The 20,285-nt window shown below is 44.3% G+C and overlaps 1 protein-coding gene across 5 annotated transcripts in view; it reads left to right on the top strand.

Annotated features, from left to right (window-relative positions):
* The window catches only part of JCAD (junctional cadherin 5 associated), a 63,983-nt gene extending 50,133 nt beyond the window's left edge, over nt 1-13,850 (top strand). For 3 of the 5 annotated variants that reach the window (XM_039548411.1, XM_039548409.1, XM_039548410.1), the window contains one exon: nt 809-8,446. In XM_039548411.1, coding sequence (XP_039404345.1) covers nt 809-4,538 — 3,730 coding nt within the window. In that variant the 3' untranslated portion in view covers nt 4,539-8,446. The other 2 variants (XM_010394948.3, XM_039548412.1) reach the window with 1 other exon arrangement.
* Nucleotides 13,851-20,285: the final 6,435 nt, after the last annotated feature.

Here is a 20,285-nt window from a genome sequence, read left to right as displayed (position 1 = left end):
CTGAATTTCTAATCTTCAATAAAATGTCTAATGTCTTTCATATTTCACTAATAGATTCCTTTATTTAAGAATTTTATACTTCTTTTGAAATATTTTACATTTTAAATATTGGTTCCATCTTATTCAGAACTGTGTTGATACATCACCATTGTTGTGACATGTGTCATTTAATCCAAAGCACCCTGAAGAAATTTGTTCCCTCAGAAAGATGAACAAGAATCAGTTCTGGAACTGACATGTTTAATTTCAGCACTTATACCAGGATGCGAATCATGTTTCTTACAGAATATATCTTACGAAATCTTACAAGATAGCCATCTATCTGTTCTTCCTACCTCTGCTTCTTGGAATCCTATTAAACTTGAATACCAGAGTAGTCTCCTTGATATCTATAGATTTTGATTTAGCAGGGTGCAGAAGGAATGGTTTTCGAATGGTATCTTGGAATCAGGGACTGGCCTGGGTTGGAAGAAACCTTCAAGATCACCTAGTTCCAAGCCCCATGCTGGGGGCAGGGAATTTTCTAATGTCCATCAAGGAGGGCTGTGCATGTTTGCACAGCAGTAACTGTGTGCTTTTGTCTCTTTCTAACATCTTTGCATACCTAACAACATGTCCAAAGAGCTTCTGTCCCTTCCTTTACCCATGTTAATGACTGACTTTTAAATTCTCTCATTAAAATTGTCATCTGGTTGCAAATAGATTACACAAACCCCATTGGCATAACTCATCATTTGACCTCCTAATGGCCTTACTCAAGCGAGAAGGAACCTGTGCACACTGCCTCTGATACTGCATTTTTTTTCAGGGTTTATGACAGGCCTCATTTAGCATGGTCTCCCCAGCCCAAGACTGATAAAGATCTCGCCTACTGGAGAAGACGAGGACAGGACTTCAGTGTACTACTGAGCTATTCCCAGAAAGCCAGTGGGGAGATGAAAGGCCTGGCTGCAGCCCCAGGAGCACCCCGGCACCCCAAGGAGAATCAGATGAAGGCGGGGACAGGTGCGCGGCATGTCAGAAGAAGCGGCTTGCAGGAAAGCTGTGAAGTGCCCAGCACCTGCAAATGGCAAAGTCTGGAAGTGGAAAGCTGGAACCAGCCAAAAAAGGTAGGGAGGCAAATGTCCGAGGGTGACAGGGAGAAGCTGCTTCAAGAGCTGTATTCGCTGACATTGGGAGACAATGTACTCAGCTCCCACAGCAGGGGGAAATCACAGTCGTTGCCAAGGGTCCTTTCGCCTGAGAGCATGAGGTGCGTGGAAATGGCCTCCCTGACCAACAGTAACAACTCGCTCAGCGTAACTAAAACCCCCTTGTATCCCCCAAACAGACTGAGTGTGGAACCAGCCAAGCACCATGGAACGGGAGGCCATTTCCTTCCCCTGGTGAAGCCCAAGTATGGGAGGCCTCTTAAGCCTCCATCCTACGAACTGCAGCAGCAGACTAGGGCACCTGCAGAAACCATGGGTTTCCAGGACCACTACCAGAAAGAGGAACCTATCTCCTACTTAGCCAAAGTCAATGAGCCAAGGCAAGATGCAGACTCTGGTTTGGAGCCCCCAGTGTACGTACCTCCTCCTTCTTACAAATCCCCACCTCACCAACACGTGACCCCACGTTCCCCCAGTGAAGTGCCTAACACTGACCTGTGCGTCAGCAGTGATCCACAGGGTCCTGCAGAGAGGGTTGTCCCCTGCCAACGACCAGCCATGAATACTTTTGAAGTGGGGGGTGACCCTTGCAAAGACAACCATTTTCCTCATGGGAAGCAAAGCCATGCAAGGCGCCCTGCTGACCACCTGCGTTCCGTTCAGTATATTCCCTTTGATGATCCTCGGATACGACATATTAAAATTGCACCACTGGAAGGTCTGCAGGGCAACTCTAAACACACTGAAAATGCATGTAGTCCCAGTTCTGGTGCTTTGCAAGAGAGAAATCTTGAAGTACAGTACAACAGTGCCTTTGTGGATGCATCAAACTTGTCCAGTTCTGCAAAGGGAGAAAGAACTTCTGACAGCTCCACCCATAGCAACAGATGGTTGGCACCATCCGTTCGAGATCAGGAAAATTGTGCCTTGCCGGACCAAAGAGACAATTGTAGTGCAACTAATCACAGCCCCCGTAACGAAGCCAGCACAGAGTACACAAAAGGCAAACTTTCTGTAAGAAATTCACATATGGACAACACCTGTGAGACTGTTACAAAAGTGAAAAAGTTTGAACCTGGAACTGGGATGCAGAGCAAAAAGAGTTCAAAGAAAAAAATGAATGAAACTATATTTTGTTTGGTCTCCATCCCAGTTAAATCAGAATCCAATCAGCCAGATACAGATAGGAACAACAACATAACTCAGAGCCCTGATAAGAACGGGTTTGATCACAATGGGGCTTTGCAAGAACAAAGTCTCTTAAGTATGTCTTCAACAGACTTGGAGTTACAAGCACTTACAGGAAGCATGACCAATAAAAATGAGTTACAAAAACAAGAGCTGTGGAGACCAGAAGAGTTCAAACAAATGAATGACCTCAGATTTATTCAGCCCACAAAACACAGAGAGCTCAAATATTCTGGCTCCTGGCCAGGTGATCAGTACAAAGACCAGCAGACACAGACCAGTTTCTCTGAAGAACCTGAGAGCCCACAATTTTTCCATGGTACAAAGCCTGGGCAGCCTGATAGTAGCAAACTGCTGTCTCCAAAACTCCTGGGATGTACAGCATCCACGATGGGGGCAAAACAGACAGGATCACCTTCTGATGAAAGAGGCTGCAGGCAGAGCGGTTACGGTATGAAGGGCCAGACACACCTCAGCCAGTCTAGCAACAGTGCATTTTCCAGGACTGCCACCTCAGTCCTTCAGGCTCCCTCCCCAAAAGCCCACCAGAGCCAGCCTGTGCCTGTCCAAGAGAGGGAAAATGGCCTTCTTTTCAAGGGAGATGTAGTTAAGGGAGAAACAGGTGCTCCCTGCAACAGTAAAGAGCTGTTTGGGCAGTTCCTGTTGAAACCTGTAAGTCGCCGTCCCTGGGATGCAATAAGTGAGCTAGAAAGTTTTAACAAGGAGCTGCAAGGGCAGGAGGAGAGCACAAGCAGTGAAGAAGATTTGGCAAGTGCTGCAGCTCCTCTGCAGACAGGTGCCTTTATGCAGAGGAGGGAGTCCAGAAATCAGAAGTCAAGCCAGGAGCCAAAACATGGTGGGAAATCAGAAGTGGTTGTGCCAGAGGTGCCTGTATTTAGGTCAGGAAGGGTTAAAAGTAAGTCTGAAAGTTGGAGCATGGGGACAGAGTGTGGTGGTGCCGAGCCAAGAGGTGTTGGCTCTCAAGGCTCCTCAAAGCCAGGCGGGAGCAGTGAAGGAGTCAGGCCAGCAGATGGAAGTCTGATAACAAAAATGGGGATGGGGGAAGCCAACAGCAGAACGAGCAAACAGCCAGTTCATGTTGGCCCTGTCAAAAGAATTTTGTCCAGTAGCCCAAGTAGTTCATGTCACAGTAATCCTTTCAATAACCCTGTTTTGCAGGAGATGAGTGAAGACCAAAATTACCTAGACTTTGTTAAACTGAGCAAAGGGGCAACTCCCACAAATGACAGGGTATTAGAGAGAGGGTCAGTAGTAAGCTTGTCACTAACAAAGAGGAACCAAAGGTGCTCTGAGCCAGATTTGAGGTCAGTGGGACTTGATGTGGCCCCAGAACCTGGTGCTAACAACTCTGATCACTCTTCAGATGCAAATGCAGTGGAAATCCCTGTGAATGAGTCATTGCAGGCAAGAGCTGCAAGAATTTTAGGTATAGATATTGCAGTGGAGTCTCTCCTTCCAGATGACCACGCTGGGCCCCACCCAGGCACTAGCCCTTCAAATGGTGCTCAGGACTTTGAGTCATCATCAGTGGGGAGCACAGTAAGTAAAGAAGAAGGAAAAAAAGAGGATTCTTATGAAGGCAGACGAAAGTGTGGCTGGACAGAGAGTGCTCTCTTTGTCAGAGCTGGAGGACGATCTTTACACCCTGATGAATGCCAGGCCACTCACCAGGAAGCCAGCACTAAACCACTGGTAACTGAGCAAGTTGTTGAACAACCTGTGGGTCCCAAGCAAGGTGAGGACCAAAACTTGGTTTGTAAGTCAGCTGCATATCAGCATTCAGAAAAGAGAGTGAGGAGCACCTCGAAAGTGATAGAGACACTCCAAGGCAAGCTTACGTCTCCACCCAGCCGGACTGCCATGGATCGCTTGGTGCGAATGAAAGAAGTTGACTCTGTGTCGCGGATGAGACGTCTAAGCATTAAGAGCGCAGACTCAGGAGAGGAGGTGGATGAGGAGAAGCTGTTGAAGGTCCCAGAGGAGAGAGGAAGCAAACTGGCAAGCTCAGGGGCTGTTTCCAAGCGTGTTATCTCTCTCAGTGAAAATGGATATTTAGGTGGAATGGACAAGAAGAAGATCGACAGAGATTTTTCTTTAGGTAAGACCCTGTTATGGGAGATCCAGATGGGTACTTGTTCCTTATGTAATGGCATGATCGGTTTGCTTATGCCCACGTAATGCTGCTCAAATAGTAACAGGCTGTAGGTGGTACTATCCTCATCTGGGAGCCACCCACTTTGCTCTCCTTGTGGAGAAGATGAATGTTCTCTGATCCCATTTTAGGAATAGTTACTGTAAAACTTACTTGTGATATGGAAACTCATTCACAGAGATTGGAGTGCTCCCTAAGGTCTTATCTCTGTCTCATTGTTTCAGGGAATGGCCCGGCTAAAACAGTGGAGTTCAAAGACAGTCACTCTAATGCCAGTGTTTGGGAACATGTGGTGATTTTATCATAGCTGTTCCTTGAATGCCAATTTTTTTCCTCCCTCTAATACTTAAGTAGACACATACTATATCACAGTTCAGAAGAAACTAAAAATAAAAATCTGATGATCTTCTATGAAGCCTCTGGGAAATGGCTGCATATAGGAGACTGGAAAATTCTCTCTCTCTCATGAATGTTTTCCAGATCAGATGGTGAGAATAACTGTTAACCCCAGGACAAATGGAAAGTTGACTTTTTCAGTGAACACTTTTTTCCCCCCTATTTTTTGGTGTTTCTGATCTCTACAGATATGTCTATATATATCTACAGATATATCTACACAAGATATAAACTTGTGTAGTCCATATGCATTCCCAAAGTAGCATGAGCTGTTCCCTCTCTAAAACAGTTTTCAAATAGCATTTTGTTGAACAACTGAAAATCAGTTGTTGCCATAGACCTGTGTAAAGGGATAAATCTCCCAGGCCACCTGCCTAGTCCCTTCAATAAATTGGAGTGAGAAAACATAGAGCGTGAAAGTTGTTAAATTAGTATTAATCTCCTCCTTCCTTTTTCCATCTTCTCTGTTACAGTTGACACTTCACCTTGAAATCTGCACAGGTTATTCATTTAACCTCATTGTTATAAATCTGTTCACAGTTTTCCGGTACAAATGGACTGAAATTAAATGGAGTATACTTTAAACTGGATTTATGCATTTCCATCTGAAAAGAAATGCTTATATGAGCTCTAAGCATTGACTCTTGCAGTCTTGCAGCCTTTTTCTCCATGTCTTTTTCTGTATCCCACATCTTTGTCTCTTTCTGCTCTGAACTGTTTTTCCCCAGACCAGATTTTTCAAACAGACTAATTCAGCTTTCTTGTACCCATCAGGTCTAGTATGCCCCACATGCATTTCATATGCTTTCCTCCCTTGAGGTTTCTGCTGGAGTGAAGAAAATAATTGTTGTGGTGACATGACTTCAGGGATGTATCAAAACAGATTGTGTGCATTTTATTGGAGAGTTATTCTGCAGTAAATTAGGTCTAAATTTATCCCTCTTGCTGACAATGCTAAGCTTGTATTCTGCAGTGTGTTCCCATTGCAGCAGTTCCCTCACAGCCATAACAGCCCTCCCCATGTTTGGATGGCATGAATGTCCCTTCCTGCTGCGCATGTCCAGTACTGCAGGGTGACACACATGGGGTGGGCATGTGGCTCCTCCACTGGCCTCTTCCCATCCAAAGAGACCCTGATTTGTTGATGGCCCCAAAAGCTCCACCTTACCTTAACAGGGCAGGGCTGAAGATTCATGTTTGTAGAAAGGCCTGAAGTTGTGTCTTCCTCTGTTAAGTCTCACTCCAATTTCCAGACTAGCTCATTGGTACCATTGAAAACCCAAATGAGTTGCTTTCAAAGAGCAAATATTCCATTCTAAAAGGCCATTCTATTTGGAGCGAGGCAGGGCGATGTTAGTCTTATAATTGCAGACTGGGCCTGTCACAGAGGCTGCAGCCCTTACCAGAAACAGGCTTTCACATGTATAATGTAGCTTGGCAGACGAACAGTCATCTCTGAATAAGAGCCCTGCCAAAACTGAGTGCAAGAAGCTCATCTTACTATGCAAATACTGTCATTAGGAGAACATCTCCAAGTGTTCCCAAATGCATTGGATGTCTTTTCTCCTTTGCTGTTTGAAGACATGAGGCTGCTAATCTGGCTTTGTTTCTGGAGAGAGCATTTTGAATGAGCTTAACCAAATGTTGAATAAACATTTCTGTGTCTGTGCTAGAACTCCAACCTCTGTCCCCCTCAAAAGGGTGACCTGGCCTGTCAGTCTGGCACTTTTGTGCCCTTGGTTTAAGTGCTGAGGGCATGGGTAAGCTTTCAGGGAACATACTGAGCCATGCAGAGACTCCATGTCTTGTGGCCCAATTTTCTCCCTCCCCGCCCCTGTCCTGCCACTCCCTTAAACAGTGAGCACCTGAAATTTTGTGGGGAATTCTGTTAATGTGAATGTGTCTGGCCTTAGGAAAATCAGATTTCTGAAATGCAAATCCATTTTTATTCTTAGGCCAACCTGTCACAGAACAGTTCAGAATTTTATGTTCTAACAGTTTAGATGGCAAAGTGTTTACAATCAAAAAATCGTTTCTGCTTTAGAGGCATTACACACCATCAGTGCATTACACTTAGAAAGATGCAGCATTATCCTAGAGCACGCTAGCCCTCAAAAAAATTTTTCCTGATGATTTTTTTGCATTCACATGGTGTCTGGAAATACCAGAAAAGGCTTAGCAGAAATCATAGGTGTTGCTGGCACAAACTCCTTTCTTGGCTGGCCTAGCAGCTTGAGGATGGTGGGCAAGAGAAGTGATAAAAGATTCTGCACCACGAATCCACCCACTGGGGCCAAATCCAGAAGTCCTTTCTTAGCCAGTTCCCCCTTGACATGAGTCTGGATGCTGCAGATGGACACTTGCACATAGGAGCAAAGATTTCCCTGGAGGATTTTTATGCTCTTTATGTTTGAATGAAGACATTCATTCACATCAACATGAAAGTCCTGAGGAAGAACGTTTTACTCCAAAGTGAGATATTTATGTGTGGAACTGTTTTCATGCTCAGCTGTTTAAATGCGAGTGCTGTGGGAGTACAGCCTACGGGAGGGACGTTTAAGGTTAGCACAGATACTCCGGTTGCGTAAGAGCAGAAGCAGCACGCGGCAGCGCGGCTGCAAGCGCCTGTTTGTCCGGGCCCCTCTGTGCCTGCAGACTCCTCCCTAAGCAGCCCTGGCTCCTACACGCCATGACCGTGCACCCCAAGGGCAAGTCCGGTGTCTGCATGATAGCGCTGCGCAGGCACACCTCACAAGGCAAAGCCTTTTCATTGTAATCCTATTCCAGGGTGACGAGGGTGAAGGGAAAGGCTCATGTCTGCTCACTTCATGGCCAGCATTGGGATAAATCCAATTAAAAAATCTGATAGAAGAGTGTCCTCAGGGGTTTGGGAAAAGGAAAACCAACCTGTGGTATGTCCTGTGAACTGGCAGGAGGGAAGTTGGAAATGAAGAAAAGCGTTAGTAAGCCAGTCCAGTGCTTTAGTGAGTAAGGCTGAAACATGAACTGCAATTTTGCAGACCAAAGTGAGACAGACTAACATAGGGATGCAATGCAGCTGTGCTTTCCTGTTTTCTGTTGAATTAATCTGAAATGAAGGATTTGCAATCAAATGAAAAGACCCTGATGGCTACATGGCATAATCACTTCTTCAGCCAGCCTTACACACCCTGCAAGGATGCTTGAAGCATTTACTGGTCCTTAGTGTTCAGTACAAGGGGGAGCAAATCTTGTGTCTTTTTCCTTCTTGTCAAAGCACCTGAAAACTGGAAGTAATCACTTAGCATTCAGTGTGCTTGTTCCTACCTACCCAAGGCCTTCCCAAATTCTGTCTCCATGCATTTTCCAGAATTGTTCCCAAATTATACTGGTAAAAATACAGAATTTGGCTCAGGAATGCGATATGTATCTTTAACGCAGAAAGTCCATTATCAGCTTCTCTTTTTTTAATAAAAACTAGGGAAAAGATGTGTCATTTTCACAGCTAGCAATATTGAATAGATTTCACAATGCATTATTAAGAGTGTTTTCTTGTTTTTTCCAGATACATATGACCCCACCAAAGTTGAAAAGGTGTGAGAATAATGAAGAGGAGTATAGAGAAATTTCAGCTCTACTAAGAATGTTTCACTGATTTTTTTTTTTCTGGGTGCTTTTTGTTTGGTTTTTGTTCTTTAATGTTTGGAAATTGTCTCCATTTGTGATGTTCATGGTGTACTGATACTGCCTTTACCACTGCCACTAGGAATTAGCTATTCATGTCTGAAACTGTTGCAGAGACCACAGAAAAATCTGACTTCTACATTGGAACCATCTGGCTTGGTAGTGTTTAAGACAATACCTGCCATTGGCAAAGAGTTTTCATCTGAACTCTTATTTCAGTCTTCAGTGGGGATGATGAAATGCATCAAGTGAGGTGTTACATTGGTGTAAATTTAAACGTGAGAGATTAGTGAAATTATTTTTAAAAGAATGTGAATCTATAAGCTAAACTTCTAAGTATCTACATTCTAAACTTTGTTTAACTTAAGGGATTTTTGGCCATAAGTAGAAAGTGCTGCTGCACTGTGTGGGGGAAGGAATGTGAAAGAATGGTAGCAAAGACTGATTGTAAAATTATCTCTGACTTCCAGAGTTTGATTTTACTTGGATTAAATACTTCCCACCTAGAAAGAAGAAAAAACAAAACCCAAAAGATGGAAGACTTTTGTAGTACAGTGTACAGAACATGTAATTATAGAAGCTGGCAACTATGTTTCAAACCAATGCAAAGTATACCACTGGCTGTTTTGCACTCAGTATTACCTATTTTTGTTTTGCTGTTTAGAAATTCTTTATATGAAAGTATAGTAGCTGGTTTAAAATAGCCCATTTTAACAAAGTAACTATATTTCTTGTTACAGAATACTATCTATTTTTCTACGATGTAAACAATTGCTAACAAGTGGCAAGTATAAAGAAGTATTATTATTATTATTATTATTATTATTATTATTATATTTTAAGAAGACTTATTCCTCTGAGTGGAAGGTGCCCTAAGCAGATTTCACTCATATATCTTAATGCACACACCATATTGCCACTTACTCAGTAATGCTACCTTATTTTGTTCTGAAAAAAAAAGCCATCTATCTATCTATGTATGTATGTACTAAAAGGTTAATTTCTATTTTTTCCCCACTCAACCCTTGGATCGTTCTTCTTGGAGCCACTTTCTGAAACACACTGAGAACTCTCCAGGCTGGTGTTGCTGCCATTCCATTCCTAGGATGCTGATTACCAAAAAGCGGGTTTGGATCTTTGTCCCAGTGTTGCCAAGTGGCTCAGATAAAATACTTGCTTGCTTTCTTATCCTTTGTTCCCTTTTGCAGATTATGAGTTTGGATTAGGCCAGTGCACAAAAATAAGCAAAACTGGGTTCTTCCCTGAAGTCACCAGGTGTTGCTGGGGAGAAGTTCAGGTGTCTTTTTGATGGCATTTAAATACATGGCTTTAAATATATTTTATCTGCACACACAAATGCATGAATTACAGAATTTATAATAAAGCCTATGCATTCTGCCTGTTGATCCTGAATTAGCCTGCTTAGTTTCTGTGTCTTTAAAGCCTTTATGTCCATTCCTGTAGGTTTTTGTAAGTACCCATGTACTAACATTCTTCTGATTACGTGTTCATGTACTTCACCAGTCTATTCTATTGGCCTTTTCTGGGTTTTAGCATAATTTTATTTTTTAAAATCTTGTAATTTCTTGAAATATTTTTCCTAAATCTGAAATTTGGAAAGAACGATCGGGAAAAACACTCATCCTGTGTTTTGGCAGCAAGAATTTCTTGTCTGTAACACATGATTCCGTTACATATGGACTATTTAAAGCTTGCTTGAAAAGAAAATGTGGTGTATAATTTATTTTATTAACTCTTGTGCATGCTGTGTAGCAATACTTGTTGACAAACTGTTCCTACCACTCATACTGTATTCACCTCTCTTCTTCACCATCTAGGACATCTGGGGACTTGTAAATAGCTACAAAACATGTTTTCCCCCCGGTGTCTCCCCTTCTGAATCCTGCCCATAAAAAAACAATTCAGAAAGAACTGCATCAACTCTCGTCTTCCCACTTCCCAGTAAAGCTGAGATGTGTAGCAATTAATTGAAAGTTTTAATTTATCCTTGGTTGCTGAAGAACTGTAAATAGTCCCATATAAGCATTCCTATTACTTTCTGTTTATGTCTCCATGGAACAGAATTTTTCTTTGCACTTTATTTTCTTCTGCTAGGAATAGGTTAATTGATTCCACAGTGTCTGTTTCATCAGTCATGTCAAGTAATTACTTTTCCAAAGCACACAAACATCCAAGATCTAAAAAAAAAAAAAAAAAAGAGGCAACAGTATTGCAGGGAAAGTTTTATTGGCCAAGAATAAGAAATTAAAACCTAGAAAGTGGGTAAGCTTTGTTTTGCAGTAGTATGTGACTGACCAGTGGATGAAGGAGCAGAGTTACTCCTCCTTTGGAAATGGTGTATTCTTCTAACAACACTGATAGTTTCATTTGATACAGACAACTGAGAAATCCATGGGGTACAGTTTTCTGAACAGTTGTGCCTCAGTGTTTCTACAGTGTTTATACCATGGGTCAGCTGTTGGAATGGACTGGATGGTACTGTAGCTGAACCACCTTTCCAGAAACCTTTCACCAGTTTGCAAACAGTCAACAGAGAGCCCCCTTTACACCAGACATGGTTAAAAAACAGTAAATGGTGATTGCCAGTGCCTGTCTCAATGGGGACATAAAACTGTCTTGGCAACAGCTGTCACTGGTAATGGCAACAGCAGGAGCTCAGGACTGAGCGGGTGCAAAGGTGGAGGATGTGGCAGGCTGCTTCCAGTGCTTCCTGCAATGCAAGCACAGTGAGAAGTGAGGAACTCTGCCTTTATTCTAGGAGGAAGAGCAGAGCTAGAACCTCAGAAATTGTTTTTACAAGCTGCTGTGTATCCAGCTTGTGCTGCTGCTGTGCTGTTGTAGCTGGGGAAGCTGGGGTCGGGGGAAGAGACTGGTTTCATGAGCATTCTCAGAAACTCATGAAATAAAACTCCCAAACCTGACTGATTTATACATTTTAAAAAATGTTTAATGGGAGCACTCCTCAGAACCTGGATGGCTAAAGAGGACCTGCCATCTCCTTCCCTTTACCCTGTTGAAATCCAGAAGGGACAGTCACAGCCTGAGGGGTTGGTGCCAGTAACAGCGGCTGGTGGCAGGGAGATAAAAACGAACACGACGTTCCAGGCTCCTATCTCCTGTCTGAGGGAGAGAAGCCACCCGCGAACTCCGGGGCTGCTGAATAGCCCGAGCCTCGCGGACAGGGCAGGACGGCCTCTCTCGGTGCGGCAGAGGCAGGGGGAGCGGGAGTGGGATCGGGATCGGGAGGCGGGCAGGCTCTGCCCTGGGGCGTCGCATCTGGGGAGGGCAGCGCGCTCCCTCCTGCGGTTCCCGAGCGCCAGCGGGAAGTTGGTTTCCCCGAAGAACCGCTGTTTGCGGGCCCCACACCATCCTCCTTGCTAGAGTCGTCCGGAGCTAGACAAAGTGAGGTCTGAGCAGCGCTCCTCAGTGTTTGAAATCCCACCGCCACCACAGCTAAAGGAGGGGATGGGAAGGCAAAGGAGGGAAATGCCTCTAATGACCTGAGACCTCCGCTGACAGAAATGCCCGGTGATACAATACATCTGACCAAGCATCATTCTTCAGATTTTAACTCAAGAAGCCTTCCCCAGGGATAAGAAGGGCTGTTGTATTTCATACCACAGGTTTGTCTTTATTGCAAACACCAGCATCGTGTATCAAAACCATCAAGTTTTCTTGACTCAGCTCCTGATGTGGGGAGCAAGTCTTTGTACTGAAACATCCCATGACTCCAGGAAAACAGGAAGGACAGCATATGCTTAAATTGGTAAAGTCACAGAATTAACCTCTCACCCTTAGAAAATAACTAGTTCCATCAAGCTTATTTAAGGATAAATATTGGAATTTTGTAAAATACTTCTGTTTAATATCACAAATCAATATAAATATCTAGAGTTAACATTCTATTGCCTTTGCCACATGAACAGCCAGCTGAATGTTAATTTTACAGTGCTCGACCTTCTCTTTGGGTTAAAATGTTGATATCTTCTTCACTGCCCCCTTTCAAAGGAAAAAAAACCAGGGAAGTGATTGGGAGAGGAGTAGAAATGAAATGTTCTTGCATTTTAAATGACAAAAGTTCTTGCAATTGCTAAGTGGGTCCTTTTGTCCAGATTCAATATCTGATAGAGGCAAGTATATGTGAGAAATTAATCTTTACTTGGCAGGAACCTTCAGCTCAAAGAAGATAGACAAAACAGTGCTAAAAGGAATGGAGAGAACTGACAGTTTGTCAGACTGTTGAATGTTTTACATAAAGCTGTCCTTTTGGAAGACATTGGTATTTTCTTGGTTGAGGATCAAACAAACCCCTAATTTCCCTCCACTGGCAATAAGCCACAGTGCCGCAGCCCTAATTTACTGGAGTGAGTTTTAATTACAAAATTTAACTTCTATTCTTCTACATAATCCAAATAAAGGTTCAAGCTGAAGATTTCATGAGATGATGACTATATGACTGAATTCATTAGAAAAGTTGGGAAATTATGATTTCTTATTCAAATTTGCATGAAAATGTTCACTGTACCTCCCATGTGGACTAAATGAAACCTGTTTACCATCAATTCTATTTTTAAAGAAAAAAAATAGTATTTCAAACAAAGAAAAAGGGAATTCCTGATATCAATAGCAAAGCCCAAAACCACAGTGCTACCTCCCACCCATGCTGAAAAATATGTTTGCAATATGGCATGCAGAGCTGCACAGCAGGGACAGGGTGAAGGGAACATAAATCAGAATTGACCGACACATGGCTGAGATTAGAAATAGAAACCACAATAACATACATATTATAAAATGAAGGAGGAACTTTCTACCCTTAACAGCCACAATCAGACCAGCAGAGAAAATAATCAGAACCATTCTGAAAGCCATTCCTGACCTGGAAGGAAAACAAGAAGATATATGTGCTAGACAGAGTATCAATATCCATGTGTCTTTGTCCTTATACAATACAGATAATTCTCCACACTGACTTTTAAGATACTGTGGCCTTTCTCCAAAGCTAATACTATGTCATTGCCTTGGTTTTCTTCTCTAACTAGTCCACAGGCAAATTTAGTGGGATAAAAATAGAGGAAATAGGGGTAAGCAATTTTAATATTATTTATATGATATCAGAAGATGAATGTGTTTTAAGAATTTTCTTTGTACTCTTTTCCTGCATAATGCCAATACTGTTTCTGGGCTTACATGTAAACCAGAGGGGTGCTGTTATTCAAGACAAGACATTTTCTGAATAAAGATTTTGCATGAGTACACTCCTCTGTGATGTTGTTGATGTTGTTATCATGAAGTAAAATGGAGCATGTGCTCTGTTGTTTGCACTGCCTTCAAGAAAGATAAATGTATTGGTGAAGTGTTAAAAGGCTGCAGTATTCTCCAGGGGTCTGCTACCTCCAAAACTGGTCATGACTGGTCTGTTACAGCATCAGGTACAGAATTTTTTGTTTGCTTTAAAGAATTTCTTTCCATATCCACATTGTCTCAGATCAGCACAGACTCTAGTTCACTCATTTCCAGGTTGTGTTCTGTTTGTCTGCTACCTGTAGTGTGTGTTCTGCCTCTCTGTGAGAGTGGATTCCTCCTTTACTGCCTGGCAACCAGCCATGTACAGCGGCCAAACCTACACTGCCAGAGCATTTTCCACTCCATGTCAGTGTTTTCCCCTCCCTTTGCAAAAGTTGATATGGCACTGGGATAGTTTACTTTGGCTGTGTTGCAGTAAAGAATGGCATGTTCTGTATCTGTGCTGATAGGGCTTCACGAGAGCTAAGTTATCAAGTTAATACAATTTTTTTCCCCAGGCAAAAGTGTAGGTTGCTCATGGCTAGAATGTGCAGCTCTGTCTCTTGTCACTGGCTCACAAGCAGGTTAGACCTTACTGTCACACTCACATGTATTGGCTGCTGTGTCGAAGCAGTGGATTCATCCCAGTACTTCTCACCTGTCACCAACAAACCTGTGGAACAAAAGACCCAACAGATCTGGGGAGGCTGAAGGTAGAAATCATTGTGGCAGTTTTGCTCTCCTCTTCATCATCCAGCCAACCTGATCTCACTATACCCTCTCTTTCCCCACCTGCTTGAAGTATAAAAACCTCTAGCCTAGCATAATCCCATCTTCCACCCAATTTGAGTCTAGCAACCATTTTTCCTACATATTTTCTGCTGGTAGGAGAATGCAGGTGTTCAGTTCTTTTCAATTGCTGATATATGGGGTTTTTTTGTTTCTACTCTTTACCTTAGTTTTGATCCCTGAATCAATTCCAACATGTTGTTCATTACTTTTTGCAGATGTACATAACAGAATGGGCCCATTTGCTATCAGCTACAAATGGCAGAAGTCCCCAGGGTCCAAACTGTCCTGTTACATTGAGACCTGACATTCAAAGCAAGGGGCTGACCGTATGTTGGGGAATCCACACACAGCCCCATAGGAAAAGTGAAAGCATAAGAGCAGAGACCTTTCTGCACTTGCTCCCACCCACTCACACCCACCCTCTCTGCTGTATCAAAGCTGATGCCAGCCCCTCCACTTTTGCTCCACTGAGCTGTCTCTCACTTTTGCTGTTAGATGTCACCTGGCCAGCACTCACATGGCATGCTTCAGGGGGCACATGTTCTGCTTGCTGCCACCAGACAGGGACTGGGACTGGCCAACATAGTCTGTGCTCCCACCAGGCAAATCTGTCGGTGCTCAGGCCCACCCTGGCTTGCAGAGCACATCAGTGGGAAAGCATAGTGGTGGCTAAGGGTGAGCAGAGGTTGCTCAGCTCTCACTCAGAAGTTTCCTTGTTAAGTCAATCAAAAACCCTCCCAGCTGCAGGACTTCCCTTCACCCCCTCTCCAGCACTAGCTGGGAGAGCCACCAGCTCACTCACCCTTTGCCACTTCAGCCCACACATGCCTGAACCTTGATAATCGAATAAGACCCTCAGCTCTTATCTTACTCTACGCACACCTCATCTTCCTTATCTCTCCCACTGACCTCTCACAGCCCCTTTGTTTGACCTTTCTGGGTAACAATGCTATGTTACCAGGTTCAATTAAAGCTACTTTATCTCTCCAAATCTTCCCTTTCTTGGGGAAAGAAAAACAGCCCTCTGGAATCACTTTGCACCATTTATGCAGTGAGGTGCCAGCCTGCAGAAGTGTGATACCTCAGGAGATGATGCAGAAAGGAAGGAAGCCAACTCCTTCCTTTTATCCCCTAAAAGAAGTTCACTTATTGTAATAATAATTGAAATCAAGGCAAATGCTTGGGAAAAAAATAAAGGAAAAAAACCCCTAAAATCTCTTTGAGGTGCTATACTATGCTCTGTAGCAGTGTATTTACAGGCTAGCTGTAGCTCACTTTGCCATCAACAGCTAGTCCTTGGGAAAGGCTGGGCAGATGTTGCCCTAACCAGGGAGCTTCAGCTTCTCCTCTTACCCCTTTCCTGCTTGATTTATATTTATATTGCAACATATTTAGACTTCCTTTCCATGTACTGCCCCAGGTACAGCTGTTAGCCTTGGTTTCAGCATAGTAGCAACAACAGCCAGTACCCTGAAACCCACTGAGCCATGAGCATGGTGACCTGGCCAGCTCACGTCATTTGAAGAGGCAGGGTTATGACATTTTGTGGGCAGGAAAGCTTGTCATTTGTCCCATTTTCTCATTATTATTTTAGTGTAATGTTTAGAGTATAAAGGAAGTCCTCTGCTCTCCCAGTGGTGGGTCACACTATAAATACCCCAGATGGCACAGGACAAGGAGGGCTGTAAAACTCAGGATGTGGGTCACAGGATGGCTGTCTGCTTGCTGTCTGGGAGAACACGATAATAAACTCCTGCAAAGAGCTCTGATAACACCACATGAAAGGAATACAAACACTGTGGAGATCTTCGGCTGCTGTAAAATGTCACTGCTCTCTTCAGTTCATGATACGCTGCTTTTCTTATTTCCTTCCCTTCTCAGCCTCCTCCTGAGTGCCTGAGGTTGAAAAGTATCCACAAATCATTTTTTGCCTTCTGCATTAATTTTCAGCTCCTTTTCCCTCTCAGTGCAGACACACCTCCGTGTTCCTGCAACATCCTCCTTACCAAATGCAGCTCTCATACAATTCCAACACTTCAGCCAACAGTCCCCTGGAGGATATCAGCACCATGCCAAAAATACAGAGCCCTTTTCCCTGCCCCCAAGAGACACAGGCACTGACAGCAGGGAGGTGGGATAGGACAGTCAAACAGAGGCCACCAGGTTCCTGGGACGGATTTTAAACAGAAACATTCCGTATGTAAAAATCATCCCTTACTGTCCTGGAGAAGTTAAAAACAAAATTCAGGAATTTTGTCAACTCTTGCAATAAGAGGATGTTTGTTGAGAACACTGTGCCTTTTATTGCAGTTTTATTATCAAAAATATTATTTGCTATGTCGTTGGTGTTTTAAGAATCCTGGGATAAAGTTTTTGATAAGATTTAGAAAGAGTATTTGGGCGGACTGGGAATAATGAAACAATTGTGGATTGATTTCAAACCTTCAGAAATGGTCTTTGCAAACCCTCTTTTCCCCCCCACCCCAAAAGTTATTCATGGTTTTGATCTGAGTACCTGAGTATTCCCCTCAGCCTCAACCTTTCAAACCACCAAATCCTGGTGTGGACACAGCTCTATGGAGTGTCTATTTTGGCTGAATTCAATGGTTGGTAAATGCTGGAGACTGCATTTATATCTGTGCAGCTTTGTTAATGGCTTAGAAATGACACTGTTCTAGCTATGCAAGTGAAGCAGTACAGTTTTGTAATGTAAGTCCACATTTCACCCAGACAGGGTTGAAAGGTAAAACTCATGGCTCCTGAGGCAAAGCAGATTTATTTCTTTTTTATTCTCCTTCCCCCTGAGATAGAAACTGCCCTCTGCTGCTGAATCAGCAGGATGTGCCCCGTGACACTGACTTTAGCTGGCTGAAGAGCTGTTAATGGGTCTGAAATCCATCCCCTACCCCAGCCTCTCTCACACAGCATGCACAGGAGAGGCAGGGAGCCGAGAAAACAGCATGGGAGAGGGAAGCGGAGACCCCTGATACACACAGCTGTTATCTGTGATAAGCTGCATCCTGTGCCATGCTCCACCTCGCTGCAGCAGGGAAGGCGTTTGAACTCCAAGACCCTTTCTCAGTTCAATCCCTATCTGACAAACACACAGCAGGCAGCTGGAGAAAAAAAAACAAAAGTTCAACCCATCCCAAATGACTCAGTTTCAAAGATTTCTGGCCAATTTCCTAAAACTCTGCCCTGAGGATTTTTTTAGGCAGTGTCGGTATATTTGAACCATATAAATAACTGAAGAAGTTCATAATAGCTGTGGGGTGGTGAAGCAAAGAGATTGAGCGGAGATGGGGGAAAAAATACCTCAACTATGTGCAGGCAGGGCAGTAAAAAACCAGGCTGCTTTCAGGAGAGCGGCTTGCTTGGAATGGCTGCAGCTGATCTCTGGTCTCCCATCAGCCACAAACCCACCCGAGTGTGGCTGTTGGCTTGTGTGTCCCCTTCACAGGCCCTTCCTGAGCACTGTCCCTCTGACAGCCGCGTGTGACGGTGCTCGGCAGCAGAAACTGCTGGGATGGGAGCGGCAGATCTCCTTCCCCACGTCCTCCTCATTCATTCTCCTCACGTTAGCAGAGACAAAAGTCACGGCCATGATGTGTGTCCGTCTTAACTTCGTGTCATCTTTGTCATGGGGCTGCGCCGCTGCGCCGACCGCTCCTCACAACCCGCGGGGAAAAGCCCGTGTTTCCCACACCCGGCGGTGCCGTCCGGGCGGCCACACGCCGCTCCTCTGAGGGAAGGCTGCCACCGCATCTGGCTGCCTGTTTGTTTCTTTTCCACAGAAGATGGTTCGTCATTTCAGTGGTGTTCTGTTTTGTTTTTGTTTTATACTGGTGCTCCTCCTGTGAGAGAAAAGGCGACCGGCGCGCGCCCGCCTCAGTCCTGCCGCGGGCCCGGCGCAGCAGCGCCACCTGCGGGCCGGGAAATGGCGCCGGGGGCGCTGCCCGCGGCCCTCAGAGAGCGGCGGGGAGCGGCCGTGCCCGGCCGGACACCCCTGACCGCTGGCGGACACGAGGGCTGCTGGCGGCCCCTGAGGTGGAAACAGGCTGTGGCAGGACAATTTAGCCGGAGCATAGGGTAGGAAGGGTGGCAGGCAGGTGGGATAGATAGGAGTTGTTGGGTCCAAGTCCTATTGAACTGGAGCCTGGGCAAGAGCAGAAAAAGCTGGTGGGAGGTGAGGGTAGGGAGGCCAGGTATATAAGGTGTGTTGGCTTGTTGGTCTAGTTGTGACATACTGATAGAAGAATCATTTGGCAGACCTGGATAGGGATAAAGAATTCAGAAAACCTTTCAATAGAGCTCACACTTCCTTGGATTTAGCTGTAAGGCGTGTGTCATAGAATCATAGAATATCCTGAGTTGTAAGACCCACAAGGATCACTGAAGTCTGTCTCCTGGCCTTGCACAAGACCACCCCAAGAATCACACCATGTGCCAATTACGTCTGTCCTGAACCACTTTCATTTTAACTCTCCTTAGGATAGGCCTACCTGGGACGATGTACCTGACTTCAGCAGCTCCTGTCAGGTCTGCAGAGGCACCCACTACAGCACCTGGTGTTGTGCTTCTAGGTGGCCAATCTATCTACTGCCATCAACCAGTTTATCCTTCAGCATCCCTAAGACACGTGGGTTCTGCTTCAGCAGATTCCCCAAAGGCAGGGGGACCTGCAACTACACTGTAAGAGGATTCACCAGGATTAGGAAGTGATCACAACATGCACAGAATTACTCAGCAGTGTCACCACATTCACCAGCTACCACTGACCTTTGAAAACTTCTGTGTCTACTTCACTGACATGCGCTCTTGGTTCTGAACCCAGCACCTCTACTCTCACTTTGGCCAAAACAGCATCATCAACATTTGATTCTTCAGCAAACCCTTTCAGAGCATCCTACTTGCCATCCCACCCATAGCTGTCCCTCCCTGCCCTTGGTGTCATGCCTGGCTTGATCTCATTTACACCTTGCACTCTGGCCAAAACCCTGTGGTTTTAATTCTTTCCTCTTTTTAAACTGGAATGCCAGTAATCAGTCATCAGTTTACACCAACTAATAGCCTATACAGACACACTTTCTCCTAGTCGTACTGAATATCAACTTTTTAAATACCAAATAGGATTCTTTTAGAAGGAAAGAGAGAGCCATTCCCTGAAATTTTAATAAAAAGGAATAAAAGTAAATGCATGGCAGCCACACCCTTCTCTGCCTGGTACAAACCCAAATTATGAGGTTGGACTTAGATACTCCAGGCTACTGGACTCTTCTGGCAAGGGAGAATCTTTTATTTTGAATGAATATTTCAAAACACATGGGGTTTATTCCAGTGATGGTTCTCATGGAAGCACAGCAATAAGATACTGTTTTCAAAACTGCAGTAAGCACAGTTTCTTCCCACTTGCCAAACCCTAGCAGCCAGAGCTCCATAGCTCTTTCCATGCCAACCATCCTATATCCCAGTCCCATTAAACTTTGATACCACAACTGAATTGTTCCATCCCAGTCCTGTGGTTTCAGACCCACCATAGGCAAATTTGACATTTCACACTTGTATGGAAAATAGCTTGAGGGTGAAAAAGTTTGTGGAGGTTGGCTTTTTTCTTC

Source organism: Corvus cornix, chromosome 2 (assembly GCF_000738735.6).
Source record: "Corvus cornix cornix isolate S_Up_H32 chromosome 2, ASM73873v5, whole genome shotgun sequence".
Classification (NCBI taxonomy): domain Eukaryota; kingdom Metazoa; phylum Chordata; class Aves; order Passeriformes; family Corvidae; genus Corvus; species Corvus cornix.
This window is presented reverse-complemented; position numbering and strand designations above follow the sequence as displayed.